At 35.5% G+C, this 18,656-nt stretch overlaps 1 protein-coding gene across 2 annotated transcripts; it reads left to right on the forward strand.

Moving 5' to 3' along the window:
• The first annotated feature begins 284 nt into the window (after positions 1 to 284).
• On the forward strand, positions 285 to 17,816 carry LOC144446153 (erythroid differentiation-related factor 1-like). 2 transcript variants are annotated; one of them, XM_078135880.1, is made up of 20 exons: positions 285 to 524; positions 1,136 to 1,332; positions 1,465 to 1,528; positions 2,230 to 2,355; positions 3,482 to 3,618; positions 4,785 to 4,908; positions 5,601 to 5,722; positions 6,314 to 6,573; positions 6,923 to 7,070; positions 7,699 to 7,768; positions 8,336 to 8,716; positions 9,539 to 9,863; positions 10,453 to 10,653; positions 10,881 to 11,090; positions 11,726 to 11,931; positions 12,926 to 13,078; positions 13,573 to 13,722; positions 14,093 to 14,240; positions 14,584 to 15,061; positions 15,829 to 17,816. In XM_078135880.1, exons 1-20 carry the CDS (start codon positions 423 to 425, stop codon positions 15,962 to 15,964), a joined length of 3,738 nt encoding a protein of 1,245 aa, XP_077992006.1. In that variant the 5' UTR covers positions 285 to 422; the 3' UTR covers positions 15,965 to 17,816. The 2 variants fall into 2 exon arrangements, with proteins under 2 accessions (XP_077992006.1, XP_077992007.1); XM_078135881.1 differs by lacking the exons at positions 14,584 to 15,061; positions 15,829 to 17,816 and having other exon boundaries at positions 14,079 to 14,214.
• Positions 17,817 to 18,656: the final 840 nt, after the last annotated feature.

Below are 18,656 nucleotides of genomic sequence, written 5' to 3' on the forward strand. Positions count from 1 at the left end.
AAAGGGGCGTAGATACATTACGTGACTATGTGGCATTTATTTGTCACGTTCGATCATGAGAGCAATGAAAGCAATAATGTTTATTGTCATTTTCCTATGGAATTTTGAGTAGCTTTTTTAATAAATAGAACACTGTTTACGAACAAAAAATACACCAAATTTAGAAGTTAGGATTTAATCTTCACCAACTCCAAACAAAATACGGTCGACCATAACTTCCGCTCACCCCAGCTGGAAAGTTCGATATCGTCGACCATGTACCAGGCAAGGAAGAATAATCTAGAACTCTGTATTCTCAATGTTGTCAACAAACACCACTTGTAATGACATCATGCGTTACATATCCAGTTCTTTTTACAGTTCATAAAGCTACAATACATTGCATATATTCGTAAGACTGTTTATTCATTCCATATTACAACATGGCGAGTATTGGACCTGCAAGTTCACCTGATGACTCAAACACAGAGGAGGAATTTGCTTCGAGAGATTCTTCAGAAAAAGAAAACCGGGACCAAGGAAAAGTAAGTTATAAAACTATTGCTTGTTTTACGATAAAGGTAGCCGTTCGTCTGTTTATTATGTGTGTTTACATTGGTCTGTTTTTGTGTTTATTTGCATGTTTGTAATGTATGCATCAGATAAAAAGTTGCAGCCATTCTCGTCCTGCTTGCATACGGAGTAATCCGGACCTAGACTCGATTCTGCATTGTCCCTCCTATCAAGTCAGTAATATAGACTCGTGCACCGTCATGTAAGCAGGTGTTTAGAGTCAAGTCAGTAATATCATGGAAGTAGAACTACTTCCATGCTCAAAACTAATGCTATGTTCAGTGCAGACTAAGGGTTCCTCAGATAACAATGTAACAAGGGTGCCCTCTCTAGTGTTCTCCTGAGGGCTCTGTATGGTCAGTAAAAATCTGCACTTGCGAGTTAGGGACAAGAAAGGGAGTTCGTGTGTCTTGTCAGTGACTGGTTGTTGTAATGTAATGTAATATCATTTTTGCAAATATAAAGTACAGTGTATAATTTTTAATTGTAATGGTATGGAAATGTTCATATTCTCTTTACAATATGAGTCATCATTATAATACATCATGATATTCCCAATAATAATGTGTTTTCTATAACAAAGGACTTTGCTAAAATAGCTGTTAAAGATGAAGTGAAGTCTTCAGCCGTAGTCAGATACTCCAGAGTTCAACAGTTATCAATGTATTCAGAATTAAAACAGCACACTGATTTAAAACATCCCCCAGCAAACTGGCTACGAAGTGGTTCCAAGCTTACTTTCCATAACACATGGGGAACTAGTAGAACTAGATTCTCAAGGTAAGAGAACTTAATTTACAATGAGATATTTCACCTTTTTTTAATTGTCAGACTTTGTCTAACTCTCCATTTGCATGTTCTACTGATATACACCAGTGGTAAACCCAGACTCTTTCTTTTGAATTGATTCAGTTTTGGAATGGCACATTCAAGTCCAGATACAGTAGGAGATGTAGATATAATATCAGCTTCAGAGGTAAGAACTACTACTATCTTGACTTTACTAACGTCATCAACATCAATTATATGAGTTAAGTTTTCAATCTGACAACCAACACAGGTTCTCATGAAATTCCAGTCAATTTTGTGATGTAGTCATTCATGTTTTGTCCACTTATTATTATGTATCAAGATCTATGGGTATATGCTGTGTGGGTATCTTATCAATGTCTCTCTGTAAACAGGGTTATGGGCCAGCAGTAATGTCTGTACTCAGTTCAGGTTTACTCAGAATCTTTCTACATAGTGCTTATCCCATTTAATATTACAGAGATTTGCATTTCGTAATCACTGAAATTTGCTTGTGTCATGGTCAAGTTTTCCAAAACCTATGTTTCCGATAGACTAAAAGATTCACCATGGAATATGCACATCACTGTTTAGCAACAACAACAACAACAACAACAACAACAACAACAACAACAGCAACATCAAATAAGTCTATGAATGTTCTCAACAGGACGTGAAACTGTTGCCATTCAAAACAACAACAAGTCCAGTAGGATAGATTATAATTACTTCGTTATTAACATCAAATAATCTTTCAGTCTACTGTTTCTGATAAAATGTCTGTACATACTCCGCAGCGGTGCACTATTTCAAATATAATGCAAGAGACAATGGAAGACATAAAATAACTGTACTGTCCTTATGTGTTGAGTATTTTCTTTTTGACAGAATATAAAGACATTACTGAAGATTCCATTCTGCAAAGCACAAGTCAGTATAGCTGTACATCGTATTGGTAGGACACTATTCCTAGATGAATTTGATATTTACCGACATCTATTATCAGCGCCACAGGTATCAGTATTATTGAAAATAGCATATTCCAATTTCCTATAAATAACATTTTTATTATCATCCTAGAAATTGGTTATAAATGTGACAATGATAATAGTAATGTATTTTTATATAGAACTTTTCCACACTTTGCTCAAAGCACTTTATGATTATTACATGGTACACGGTATACTGAATATCCTCTCTGATTTGTATGCTTAGATGTTAGCTCTTTCAATTTAGGCAAATTTCACCAGTGTACATGGTTTCATGAAAAGAGTTGCGAGTTATTCAGTGTACATGTGTGGCACGGACCCAGAACAACACAATGGCCCATTATACTTCTTCAACTCCCTGGGCGCATACAATCCATTATAGCATATAGGACTAAAACATTCACATAGCAACCACTATGCTACAAGTCTGAATGATGCTATCCCTGAGAACGAAACATTCAGTAGTTTTTGCTTTTTACAAAATAATTTGTGTGTTGAAACTGAATTTCATTTCTTAACTAAATGTCCTCAGTATCAAAATATGAGGGAAGATCTTTTACCAGCCTGGCATAATAACAACTTATCATATGAAAAGTTTACTAACCTTTTACGCACCACCAATGACACACAGTTAAATGATTTAGCCGCTTTTGTTTATTAATTATGCAATGAAGTGTAGACAGTAATTCTCATTTCTTCTTCTTTTTTTTGAAAAATGTACTTTGACAGCGTCTTCAGTTATTGTGTGTGTTTTTCCAAACAAGTTTTGTATGATCTTTGGCCTGTGGCCTTTCGTGCAATAAAGCAAACACAAACAATGATTGTGAAGAGACTTGAACCAGCCATTTGCACATTCAAAGCCACCCTCACCATGCTAAACATTAACCATTGTGATGGGTTATAATGATCTTGACAAACCATATCAGCAATAGGGAATAAATGTGTTCTTTATTAGTGCCAAAAAGCAACAGTTTTTATTTTTCCAAGGAACTGGATATGATATAATAAGAAGTAAAACAAGGTAACTTATTGTATCATTTGGAAAGAATTTTTATTCACAGCTATGCAACTGTTTTCTCTTTTTGTGTGTTAAAAATGATTATAAACTGATAAAATGGAGAGAAAAAACATGTTATATACTTTGATCACAGAGTGGAAGAAATTGGCTGAGGAACTTTATTCTGCATCAAATCTCACAAGATGATGGCAAACAAAAATTTACAAGAAAGAGAAAGACAAGGGATGACCTTCATAGTAGAAGTTTGCTATCCAAATTTCTGTACTACAGGTGAGAATACATGTATTTCATGTAATGATCAGTGTTTTTACAAACTTCAGAGTCCTGTTTCCAGCAAATTACTTGTGAGCTATTTTTCATAAACTTTTTGTTCTGGAGAAGTCATTTGATGATTTCACCACAGATAAATTTCACACAGTTGACAAGAAACACCAAATTTAAAGTTGCTTCACATTCATTGTTCTAGCAGAGGTCTAATGTTGCCTCACGGAGTCTGCAGACATGCATATGTATTAAATGAACAAGAATTAATACTTATGACCATCTGAGGGTAATAAGTACTTAGGAATTAGCTATATTGTTCATCTAACACATGTATGTTTGCTGACTCCCATGATGCAACACTTGACCAGTGCTAGGACATTGAATGGGAAGCAATATTCAATTTGATGTTTCTTGGCAATTGTGCAAAATTTATGTAATGTGAAATCATGAAATGACTCTCCAGAACCCAAAGTTTATAAAAATGTAGTTAATTTCCTGGAATGGTGTCCCTTCAAGTAAAACTCGAGATGTCCATACCATGTACCATAACTTAAGTGAAGCACCCTGGTACGATGGCAATTTTACCTGGTGGTACCTACAACCTTTGATAAAAACACTGTTAATATCACAGCAGATCTTAGTACCACTAAGACTTGATGAATATTGTTTTCATACTTCTAGCCAAAACAAATGCAAAGTACATTACAACAAGACCTATCTCTTTCCCACTTACAACTTCAGACACCAGACCGTGGACAAACGGAACCTGTATACAAACAGGGAAAGTAAACAAATGAATTAGATTAATAACACTTGGCAAAGCATGTTAGAAGTACAGAAACTTGTATTACATTCCATCATTTGATACGAACAGTTTTATGGCCCATTTACCTAACAGTTCACGTTCACAAACAAATATCCAGTTCCCCTGGCAATTCATGTACACATAAAGAGTCTGTTCTTATCAAACTATGAAATGAATACAAGAACATGGACACAGTATTAGTACATCTATTAGTTATTTACATATTACATGAGTAAGTCAGATACACTGAAATCTGAAACAATTAATAGAAAATGCATATAACTAATTTGATATATTGATTAATACTACAGAACTGATGACAAAGCCCACTTTTGTTTTTGTTTTTTTTTAAATATCCATATGCTAGTATTGATAGTGTAGGACATGGTAATGAAAACGCAGAACCATACACTGTTGAAGAACCTACAGATTCACCAGACCCAAGGAGTAGTGGTACCACACAGGAAGATACAGTAGGAGATCCTCCATGGGTATGTACTAGTATTTATACCATTTGTCAATCAATCAATATGTATGTATGAATTCAAACAGAAAAAAACAGGATTTATTTACAAGTTAAGTTGTATGCATTCAAACAGAAAATACAAGATGTATTCACAAGCTAAGTTATATACATTCAAACAGAAAATACAACATGTATTCACAAGCTAAGTTGTATGTATTCAAACAGAAAATATATGAATTATTTACAAGCTGTCAATACAATGCCAAGACTTTGTACCATATTCTCCTTTCCAGTAAATCATGGACTTGAACGGTACATTTTGACGCGTCAAAGGTAACAAAGGAAAACGTATAAATCTGCAACTGGGGTGTTTTTGGATGTGCAACTTTAAACAATTACACAATAAATGTCAAGGTTAACATCAATGCTGAAGCATCACCGCATCATCCACCTAAACGGCGTTGAATTGCCGTCATCTATTATAGTAGCAATTCCAGTTCAGAGTCACAATGAAAAGATTGCAAACCAAAGAATTTGAACTGTCTTGAAGTTCTACTTATTAGTGTTCTCACTTTCATTTTGCCTGCCTGCCTGCTCGAATTTGTATTAGTCCGAAGAATCATATTCGGAGCTTTGTGGCGTAAAACTAACAAATTGATTTCGTGGGATTATGTATAAGTTTTTGTTGGAAGAAGGTCTACAACTTATATCTCATAGGTCAATGGAAATGAATTTGCCCGTCAAGTTTTATGGCATTTTGAGGATATTCAGATGTTGTTGGGCACTGACCTACCCATATTTGGAGGAGGAAAATACCCAGCTGTCAGTCTGAGACTAAGGTAATTGTCTGATTTGTCCATATATGGTTGAGACTAGACTAAGCTATATTTCTGATATGTCCATATACGGTAGTCTGAAACTAAGGTAATTGTCTGATGTGTCCATATATGGTTGAGACTAGACTAAGCTATATTTCTGATATGTCCATATATGGTAGTCTGAAACTAAGGTAATTGTCTGATTTGTCCATATATGGTTGAGACTAGACTAAGGTATATTTCTGATATGTCCATATATGGTAGTCTGAAACTAAGGTAATTGTCTGATTTGTCCATATATGGTTGAGACTAGACTAAGCTATATTTCTGATTTGATCATATAATTACTATACTACTTATAGATAACATATATACCTCTAATTGACATGTACAATGTCTAATTATTGGTATATGTATTTTAACAATTTTGAGTGGATATAATGTTGGTAGTCTGAATGAAAAATATTACCCCAGTTACAGCTAGGGAAGGTTAAGTAAAGTTACAAATTCTGGACCATGTGACTTAAAATTTTAAATGTTCCATTAAAAGTTCAATTTTCTTTCTTTCTTTTTCTTTCTTTCTGTCTTTCTTTCTTTCTTCCTTTCTTTCAGAGATGAGACAAAACCAATTAATGTTCTGACAGGGTTAGACTATTGGTTAGATAATTTGATTTGTAACGTCCCTGAGTTAGCAATGTGTTATCACCTGAATGGAATTGTACAAAACTATGAACTCCTTAATACAGAAGAAATTCCAAAACTTGAAGACTCACAGTTTTCGCCGAGGGTCATCAAAGATGTTGCTCAAAATATCTTGTCCTTTTTAAAATCGAACTGCACAAAGGTTGGACATACATACTGGCTGTTCAAAGGTATTGTTATATTCAGTTTTACTGCAGTGCCAATCTCAAAGCTGTATGTAGATTTTTTGTTGTCAACTTATGTGATGAAAAATTTGCAGTATTTTATATTTTTGAATAGTTAACTTTCGATTGATTTCATGAACACTATTAGTACCATTTCATTATTAATATACTTTCTGTCTTCCATATTTTAGGATTTGTAAAATGTTGATTGCAGGAAGGAAATTATCGTATATCATTCAAACTAAACCATAGACATTGGAGAGCTCCAACCTATATGATTAAACCAGTCGTGTTTCAGAAGGCACATTTTGTTGACATTATCTGACAAATATTTGTGGATTTTTTTTTATCTAAGGTAATAACGATGATGTAGTCAAACTGTATGATTTGTCAAGTCTGTGTTCAGAAGCTGAAGCCCAATGGGAAAATCCCTTCTCTGTACCAGTTGCAGTCCTACTCTACAAAGTAGCTAAGAATATGCAACAATCCAACACCAAAGACAGGTAAGAACTGGTTCAAACTGGATTAAACTAGTCAAGAAATAACTTGCCTGCAAAGTCATTGCTGTTGTTGGTACATTGCTATTACACTTCTTATCCTACAAAGTGACCAAAATGCAAGAATCTATTGACTAGAAAGAAGTGGATCAAACTGGTTTAAACTGGTCTTACAAGAAATAATCTGCCTTCTGGCATTGCTGGAGGAAACTTAGATGCTAACACTCCAGATGTACACAACGTTTATAAAGAGTTAGATCATAAACATGCAAGTGTCACATGAAATTTTCAACAAAATGTGTGAGGAAATGTGTCACTGAATCAATCTCTGAGTTAATGTATACATGTGTATTAGTCTTTTCTTATACCAATACAATAGCATAATCACATGTAATATGTATGTATCAGTAGATATGTACTGTAGACAAAAATTTGTCGCCATCTTCAGTGGAAATTTTTATACCATTTGTACAGACATGTAAGCATGTGTACACAAAATGTCCAAATAAACAATGTAGATCAATATACAATTAATACTGTTGCTTTGATGATAAATATAATTTATATTCATTTGGTGTCATTTTTTCTTTTCCTCTTTTTTTTATCATATTTCATCTCTGATTTGTCATAACAGGGACAAGACTACAATAAGCAAGTTGTTAAAGAACTGTTTGTCTTTGTTGGACAAAGAAAAACATCCCCAGGTTGGTAGTCTTTACTATTGTAAAAGATTAGCATTATGTGGAGGAAAAAGACACTGCTTCAATGTTACTATTACCTAAAGATAACTGGTTTGATGGCAATCAAGACCCTAGTCTAGATGCCAGACAGTTGGGCTTTCTTTTGATATTAGGTGACTGGTGGTGCATATTGAGGGCATTTACACTTGGACCCATTCACCAGAGATACTGTCATATTTGTATTGTGTTCAGCAACCTTCTGAGCACAGATCTTACAATGAGACTATCAAGAGTCATAAGACATCGTATGATGATGAAAAATGGACACAGTTCAAGATGTATGTAAATGCTGTAAGGACAGAAATGCAATTCAAACTTGCAATGGTAAAATGTAAAAATATTAGATAATAACATCCTGAACAAAATAAGCAGAATGTTTTTGACTGGCTGTCAAGACTGCATCTACAGTACCCAGTCGTCCTCACTTAAGTTAAACAGCACTCCTAGTGGTGAAAACTTTACATTCTTTTGTTTTTCTATTAACTAGGCTATGGTATATTGACAATTTGAATGTTAATGATTGTGTTTCAGATCGTCACTTCAGCCAGTTACTTGTTGTCAGATCTATGCATACCTGATACACATCTCAAAACAAGCCAAATTGAGAAATCATCTGATGATGATGATGATGATGATGAGGAGGAGGAGGAGGAGGAGGAGGACAAAGATGATAATGATGATGATGAGAATGAGGAGAGTTGCCATAGCAACACTCATAGTAGTAGCTATGGAGATGGTGAGAGGGATGAAGAAAACTCAGACTGTTCCAAATCTCTTGAAGTGAAGAGTTTATCTTTACCTTCTAAACACTGGCATTGGAGAGAAATTGAAAAACGTGGTTCATCAACATCCAGTAACCATGACAACATTAAAGCCCGCAAGTGTGAAGAAGCACTCAATTACATAGTTGTGGTATGACACAGTTTGTCTAATAGTTCGGCAGTTTCCACCTCCACTTTCAGTTTAGAATAACTAATTACAACAATACACTGTTTATTACATTTGCATGATAACAAATTATATTGTAATATATTAGCATACAGTAATGTGTCCCTGAAAAGATTTATGAAAAACAAGAATTTTTCATATTTTGCAAAGGAAAGAAAAGTGCTTATACATAATGGTCATTAACATATATTTGCATAATCACACTATGTTAATGCAATGATCGAAACCACAGACAAACGTCCTTGTCTGTGAGTAAACTCAACAATGGGCAAAGATTTGTACCAAGGGAAAAGAAGATGCAAGCCAACATGGCATAACTTTGTAGTAGGGAATATATAATAGAGTCATCATTACACAGCATGTTATGTAATCACACAAGTAGATGTATCAACAAAGCTGTAAATTATATTGTCATTTGTGTACTCAGTTTACTAGTATTTGTATATTTTCAAAATGTCCATTACTTACATCTATATGCCCTCATATAGTTTACAGCATAGTCAAGATTCTCTAATCTCAAAAATGGATATCACATATCTCCATATCTTATGTTTTGCTTTGACTGTCTGTCTATCTGTCTGTCTGACTGTCTGACTGTCTGACTGTCTGTCTGTCTGTCTCTGTCTGTCTATCTGTCTGTCTGTCTGTCTGTCTGTCTGTCTGACTGTCTATCTGTCTGTCTGTCTGTCTCTGTTTGTCTGACTCTGTCTGTCTGTCTGTCTGTGTATTTGTCTATCCATGTGTGTTTACATATGTGTGTGTATGTATGTGTTTCTGTGTATATAGGGTTTAACAGCCATAGACAGAGATCTAGACTCCAAGTCATCAACCGGTAGAAGTCCAAGTCATTGTGCTATTGAATTCCCAGATGTCAGTCAAAATGAACACAAGTCAACTACCAATCAGAATGATGATGCAGCTGTCAGTCAGGATTATAAAACCATGACTGTTGCTAGGAGACAATTTGCACCAGGATCCTGGCAAGAAGAAATGAAATTGACATTGTTACAGAAAGCAAGAGTTGTATGTCAGGCATATGCTAATGTTCTGATGAAACAAAACAAGCTTGGTGATGTCTTAAGATATTTACAAATGGCTTTGATGTGTCATAGTAAGTAGCATTTCTCTTTCTCATCAACAAATGCACACACACACACACACACACACACACACACACACACACACACACACACACACACACACACACACACACATGTCACACACAAACACATACACTACCCACACACACATACATAGACATACACACACATACACACACACTACCCACACACACACATATACACACATATGCACATACTCCCCACACATACATACACACACTACCCACGCACACACACACTACCCACACACACATTCACAGACACATACATACATACATACGTACATACACACCCCACCCTTGCACACACATGCACACATACACTCCCCACACACCACACACATGTGCACGCTATGCACACAAACATGCGAATATATGCACACACACATCTGATGTAGCAACACTAACATGTGGAGTACTCTATACATATCTAATCTGATCTGTTATCATTTTGAGAACTGATAAATATGTTAGATTGATAGTCTTTGAAAAAATTTTATTGGCATTTTCAAGAAACATATGCTGTCTTTTTTCCATGGCAATATAAATACCCATCAAAATCTTGTCTTCTATACTTTAGGTGCTGTTGTCCATATGTTGTCATCAAATACAGAAAGTGGGATGAGTTCACTGGCAGCCATCTTGAGTTCATGCGGTGATGTCCATGTCATGCTGGCAGGTCATCCTGAAAATGTATTCAAATACAAAGATCATTTTGTGTTGCCATCACAACATGAACAGATTTTGACAGAAAGTATTGAAAGAATAATAAGTGCAAACAGTAAGTTACCTAGCTTTTCAAGAAATAAAGTCCTCATACTGTTTTTAGTAAATCTCAAAGTAATTTGACATGGAATTACTATGATAAGTCTTATGAATTGATATCAAAATATTGGCATAAAACTTTTGATTCATGTTAAACCCGATTTTCATGATCAAAATTCACACATTTCATACAGAAGAGTTGGACCAGTGATTGAAAATACCATACATATTGTCTCATTGTAGGAGTTCAGTGGGCTGTAAAGTGGCCAGTAACCGTAGAAGAGTGTTTGGTGAGTAGTGTGAGATGCTATGAAGCATCAATAAATGAAAGTGGCAGTCAGGACAACCCTGAGGATATCATGAATGTGACTCGAAGACTGGGTAATGCTAGAAATGAACTCGGTAAACTATATATGAAACAAGCTGTAGATACAGCAGAACAGGTACAGGATGGTGAGTATTTATCATGTGATTGTCATGTGCCTATCATGTGACTTTCCTGTATGACCTTGTTGATAGGCAATATCTTCATAGTTGAGTGTGGATGGAGTGAAACAGAGCCAAACTTATCCATGGAGATCTCTCTTATCAAACTCTAACCAACGTAGAAGTCAACCATTGGTTGGTCTGTTTGATTATTGAAAGCATCAAACAAATATGCTTTGTTAGTATATCAGTGTGTTGGTGATTGGGTGGAGCCTAAGCCATTGTTCAACTGCTCTCAGTAAGATATTTTCTTCCTGAAATCAAAAATTGTAGCAATGAAAGTAGGAAGATTTCTATCGATTGACTGGGTCGATGGGGGTTGATTTTGAAGTATCCGTAAGAGCTAGTTTGGTTAGAGAGATCTTTATGGATAAGTTTGGTCCCACTTAATTCTACCTAAACTCAGAAACAAATGGTGGCACTGACATATGAACTGGAAACTTGCAGATTACAAGCCAGACACTTTAATCATTTGACCACCATGGTTCAACTCTAACAATAATTTCTTTCATTTAATTTTCATTAAGTGTTGTTCTCATTTCATTTTACAAAAAAACATTCTTGTTTAAAATATATTGGCTTTTTTTCTGTTATTTTACAAGATGATGAAAGTCCAAGTAAAGAAGAAGAAATATTATGGAAGAAAAGTTTTGGATATTTTGAAGGTGCTTTGAAAGTATTTGATGCAGTAAATGATACAGTGAATCAAGCATTGGTGAACTGTAATGCTGGACGACTTATGAGAATATGTGCCCAAGCCTACAATATCGGAAGATTTAGTCAACAAGAACGACATTATTATAACAAAGTAAGGTTACATTTATACACCATGCTCGAGCCTTGTTGAACAAAAATATGCAATTTATACGCTGGTCGTTCTACAAATGTATCTATGTCATGACAACACGTGTCCACGTCACTGGATCTGCTGTGTTCAAAATATAAAAATAAACGACTTATTACATTGGAAGCCAATAGAAATGTAAATCTTTTACCTTGGAAGAGGTGTTGTGGTACTTTATACTCAGGTCATTCTACGTCACAACAATGCATGTCTATGTCACTGGTTTTGCCGTATTTGAAATATGAGTCAAAACATTCAAAATTACAATTACTTTCCCCAATTTCTCTAATATTTTTCTTCATTCATTCAGAAAATACTCCTTAGGGCACTCATATTTTTCCTGGCTGAACAAAAAAATATTGGAGAATAACATCTAATTGTATCGTGTTTATACTATTCACATCTGAGTAGAAATATTGCTTTTTAATCTGGTTGTGATACTGGGTGGCAGGTTCTAGACAAGAAGGATTGTCTAGTGTGTTATGTGTATAGCACACAGAGTGACTGTTGATGAAACAAGTATAAGAATATGGAAAAGTGCTCAGCTAACCTCCATCCTCACCCCACCCCCACCCCCCACCCCCACACACACACACACAGACTACTGGGGTATGCAATTTTAGCAATACAATTTAATTTTCTTCATTTAAACGAATCTGAGACTGTCTAACAGACTCAATGACTATGAACTTGTCTTTACCATATTTTTTTTAAAAGATGATGAACTTCGTCTCTTTGAGAACAAGGGATACTTAAAAGTTTTAATAATTTTATGCAGCAATGGTTGATGGGGAGGCCAATCTGCCCAAACACACTTGTGTCATAATAATTATTGTTGGCCATGCTAACTTGATGATACTCTGTCATCAGGATGGTCAGAGTATTAAAACAAGTTTGATTGTCTAGAAACCTGTAGAGTTGAGTTTTGTTGTAACCTTTCTCTTTTGGGTTATTGCAGGCAATTAACTATTATCAGACTGCAATGAGACAGTTAGGTGATGAAAACAGCCCAATAAGAGAATCAGTAAGCTGGGAACTATCAACAACATACTTCACCATGGCAACATTATTACAAGATAACGCACCATTGGAAGTCATGGCCCAGGAAGAGGTAACAAACTGAATTTCAAGTTTATCAGCCTTTACTCTCATAAAAAGGTTTATGGGTATGTGCTGCCCAAATGGATCACTTTTTCACACAAAAAATCCCAAAACGCGGGTCGACTTTTCATCAGAAAATTCCCTAATCATAACATAGGAAATGTCTCCATGCTTTAGAAAAATCTTCACAGCAACAGAGTAAAGGTGAATGACAGGAAAATTTTCCTTCTCTCATGACAACTCATGACTGAAAATCCCTAACAGTGGGTCTATTTTTGGATTGTACATGGGTACATGTTTTCAACTTGGCCACACCCCCTTATGAAAATATTGAGAGTACCCCCTCTCAACCAACCAAACCCCCACCCCCACCCCTTGATATAGTAGGCTGACAATTAAACTAATAAAAAGGATTAAACCATTTCCAGAAAGGGTTTGATGTATCTTTGAACAGACTGAAATTAACAAAATGTTACAACTACTATTGTGTCTTGACTACTCTAGGTGGAGAAAAACATCAAAGATTGTATGATAAAAGCACTCAAGTATTGTGATGTTGGCGAAGGATCACCACGGCAACCAATAACTCAATACAGAGCTGCTACCATTCATCACAGATTGGCATCAATGCATCATAATTCCTACAGGAATCAGGTAAGGAACTGATTTATATATTATGATGTTGGTTTCCAGGACTGTATAGTTCTATTCAGGAGTGTATCTCTTTTCAGGGCTGTACAGTTCTTTTCAGGACTGTGTAGTTCTTTTCAGCAGTGTATCTTTTTTCAGGGCTGTACAGTTCTTTTCAGGACTGTGTAGTTCTTTTCAGCAGTGTATCTCTTTTCAGGGCTGTACAGCTCTTTTTAAGGCTGATCAAAATCCAATATCATAAGATCAACCTAGTCCTTCATTTTAAAGTTAGATGACAGATGAATTTACCAAATCACCTTGTTGTGTTTAGTATGTGTAGTTCATGTCAGTCAAATAAACAATCATTGACATCTTGCCAGTTTTTTTTCCGTAGTTAAGTGACCAAAAGAAAAAACATTGTAGAACTTTGGCAGAACTCCACTATGGGAAGGCCATCAACCTTTTTCGGGAGTTAGAACGCCCGTCTGAAATGCTTCGAGTAATATTGGAAAGAGTCGCAATGTGTGAACATCACTTTAATGGTAAGTAGATGTACATCCCTCTTTCAGGCTTTACATAAATTTACATCTCATTTACATAGATTTGCATCTCATTTATGACAAGATGTTAATCTAGAGAATAACTTCTAGTTCACTTGTGAAGAGAGAGATCTAGCAGGACTTAATTTCTCTTTCATATCTCATTAGGACATTCTTTAATTCACATTGTGATTCTCAGTTTCTTGAATGGAAATTTGTGTAGATTTGTACTAAGTTATGTCATATGATGATGTACCGGTGCTCACAGGAATCACACACATTTTGCAAGATAGCATCTTGTATGTAAACTGTGACATAACCCTTGTTTCTCTTGCTGTCTTCACAGGCCAAAATGCACACAGTGCTAAAATCAAAACAATGCTTACAGCATTGGATTTCCTTCTTCAAAGCAAGAAGGCCTTGGAGGACTTGATTAAAAGTGTTGTGCAGGGATACACTAAGAATGAGTCCAAACAGTCATCTAACATAGTAGCTAGAACTGAGAAAGACAAAGTTGTGGAAGGAAGAGAAACTGACAATGGTCAGCCTAAAGAACACAAAGTTGTAGAAAGAGATACCACAGGCAAACATCATTCATGTAATACTAGTCAAGATGAATGCCAGTGTAAAAAATCTACTTCGGTGCAAGACAAACACTCAAAATTAGATTATGAAGAGGCATCTGAGGAGGCTGAAACAGTTGCTAGGGACAACCAGTGCACCATCAAAGAGCAAGAAGAAATTGAAAAGTTGCTCACTTTTTTACAAGCACGAATGCAGTTTGTTTTATTACAGCTAGTCAAGTTACATTCAAACAAAAAAAGGTAGGATATCAAATTTATTTATTAGAATCTTTAAATCATTTTATGAACTTAACTTATCATACTAATGGAGAATATTCTTTTTGATAGAGAAGAATTCTATCCAGAAAATTAGATTTTGAACAACCAGTCAGACTGTTTTTCTTCAATTATTAATATCTATTGTTTGTCAACTTGCCCTTCAGCAAGGTCAAATGTCAGACACTACAAATAACATATATACATATAACATTAAGATGTGGCATACATCTGTTCTATTGAAATATGCAAACATGACATGTTAGAGGGAGGTATACTAGTAGCTGTTTCCTGCACTGTGGTGTTACTTCGCTAGCCCTCATATGAGATCTAAGGATGACACACAACCGTGCAGTAAACAGGCAAGGGATATAGATACATGTTGGGTTTGTAAATTCTATCAAAATACATTGTGTAGGCTATGTTATCTTTGAAAGCTTACATGAATTTGACATGTGTCTACCCAGCACCCAACATAGCAGTTACAGGTACATATGATTTCTTCAAATTCTTGCAAGCCAAATTCTCAATATCTGCAGATATTGAATTGAGCTATGTCTATACCCAGCACCCAGTATGCCAGTTAGAGGTACATATACATATAACATTCATCGCACGTCAAAATTTTAAATATCTGTAGATAGACTGAACTATTTATAGTTTACATTATTTTGTAAAATTGAACAAATCAGAATACTTCGTTGTAGACAATAGGTTTCCATTAATATTTCTTCTTTTTCTTTCCCATACAGTGATCAGAAACTGTTGATTAAATACAAGAAGATGTATGCCACTTCCTTGTCAAGTAAGGATAAAGACGAAGGAAATTTTACCAGATCCCTTCTGAGCATTCTCAATCAGATCACAGAGCTATCTAAAGTAACGTGATACCTACAGATTGGTCATGTCTGTCTGTATGTTGTTACTCTTCTCAGACTAGCCTGCAATGTCTGCTTTCATTGACATGGTGTTGGTGTTGTTGGTGGTGGTTACAGAACACCATCAATAGCATTACATCTAGGTCAAGATAACCCCATCTGAGATGATGAATTTCATAGAGGGCGCTGTTGCAAAGTCTCTTCTCTTCCGTTAGAGATCAGAGCAACAATATAGTCTGCATGGAGAGTTAGTAAACCATAAAGCAGTCTTGATATGCCTTCAATGACATCCAAACAGTATATTGTTTGATAATAAAGTACGATACTTCCTAACTGAGTATACTCAAAGGAGTTGGAATATTATTTTTGTTTTACACTTTATCTGACGTAGTCAGAAGATAGACATCATGCAAGGGTCTGGACAACCACCGAGACTAGATTATTTCTAGTGACAAACAACGCAACAAATCATTTGCAGTGTCAGTGATTAATTTAATTTAGCGAAAGTACATTTCCCATGATGCATCATCCAAGATGGTGGGTTTGCACGTGCCCTCTTACAAAGAATGTCAAAATAATGTATATTCTTGAAAAAGCTCACATTTTACAAGATATAGTCACTTGACAAACACATTGAGACAGATTGTGACCAACAACTATCAAAGCTGTGTTATCAAGTAAAAGATAAAGAATGTCAACCCATGACAAAAGTGTTATATCTCAATTAAAAGATGATGTTGCCCCTGTCCTGGTAAATTTGCCCATCAATTTATCATTTTTAATAACATATCTCCATATGGATTCATGCACACCTGCACTGACATTGGAATATATAGACAGATATATTGCCATGTCGGACAAATAGACAGACAGACATTTGGCCATGACAGACAAACAGTCCGACACTTTGCCATGCCTGACAGACAGACAGACAGATATGTTGCCACGCCAGACAAACAGACTTTGCCATGCCAAATAAACAGACAAAATCTTTGCCAGGACAGACAGACAAACACTTTGCCATACCTATACCATCACATGTTAATCAGTTCAGTTGTGTGACTGAAGTATACTATAGTAATCTACTTGACACAGTGGTGAGTGCTGAAATGATTAGTTATTGTAGATGCTTCATATCAAGTACATACCTGTGATATATGCCATTGTACATGTTCCGGCCTGTTAATATGTATAAAGTAACATTTGTAATCACTGTGTGTATTATGTGTGACTATATATATATGTACGATTGTGTCATGAATATCAATGACTCAATGTCATTTATTTGTAGGCTAACATTCAGACTTAACAACCAGACTCAAAGTAGAGAGGAGCTTTCACAGTTTTAAATTGATTATAACATGCCTCAAGAAGACATGTTTATTTTCAGGGGGAAAAGTCACTGGAATTTGTTTTTCAACAATAAAACAAAATCTTCTGATCACCCCACTGTACTTTAAAAGGTGCTAACCATGGTGTTCAAAAATCTCCAATGACGTCATTACTTGGCGAGCGAAATTACGTCATCAAATCATTTACATATTTTGTAATATGGCCTTTGAAAGTTGTCCCAGTTGATTGCAGTGATTTAACTATGTAACTGGGTAGACTAATTCAAGAGGTTTGCCTATTAAAGATAAAAACCTATAAATTTTCAGAATGTATCGTTATGGGTTGCACAAACCATCCGCTTGCTCTTCAATTTGAAATTACAACCAAAAGAGAGGGAGTGTGAACAATGAAGAGGAAATCGTGAGATTTGATAATTGATGAGGTTACTGACCTGGTGACATGTACCAAATAAAGGTGTACCTGTGTATATTTACGAATGTCTGTCTAACGTGTGTCTTAAAGGTCCTCACAGGAAGTCATTTTGCGGCATGGACGAGTCGATAATTTGTTTGGAATTACGCGATAGAAAGTGATGAGATGAGAGGCAAGCAATATCCCCGGCTTCGTGACCTTTTAAAGTTATTGACAAAGTGTTACAGGTAGAATGCAGCAAGATGACAGACCTTGAATGTTGTTGGAATATGCAGTGATAACTACAAAACAATATTGATATGCTGATCACAGTCTTAGACTAACAAAATTAGGGAAAGGAAACAAGTGAAACATTGATGTATGAGTTTAAAAGAATATACAAAGGTATTTGGCCATTCACAATTGAGCATCACACTTTGTCGAGTGAAAAAAATTACTTCCTCTCCGGAAAAGACTGTGGTCAATAGTATTCTTTCACATCTGCCAAATTACTTAGCAAATACACAAAATGTCGTCTTTGCACGTTTGCCAAATTACATAGCAAATACAGTATATATAAAATGGCTGACTTTGATGAAAGAGATTGTGCGACACATCTCTTTATACATTATGTATGTGTGTACAATCACGAAGACCCGCATATTTCATGAAAACCCTTCCAGGCGTCTTGTGTTAAAAAGTCGAGGATTCAATCCCAGGCCTAGGTTTTCACATTGGTGTTATCATATCAATGGAACCGTAACACTAGTAATCAACAGGAATATTATTCCGTTCTAGACCAACTTTTTTTCTTTAGCTCTGTCAGACATTGTTATCCACACCTAAATTTTAATCACAAATTTTAACTGGGCCTTAAGTTTTGATTAAGAATGCAAAACTTAAAACATTAATTTGAGTATTCGTGATAAAATAGATTTCAAAGATAGGCAAGGAAATTA

This window comes from Glandiceps talaboti, chromosome 15 (genome assembly GCF_964340395.1).
Source record: "Glandiceps talaboti chromosome 15, keGlaTala1.1, whole genome shotgun sequence".
Lineage (NCBI taxonomy): Eukaryota > Metazoa > Hemichordata > Enteropneusta > Spengelidae > Glandiceps > Glandiceps talaboti.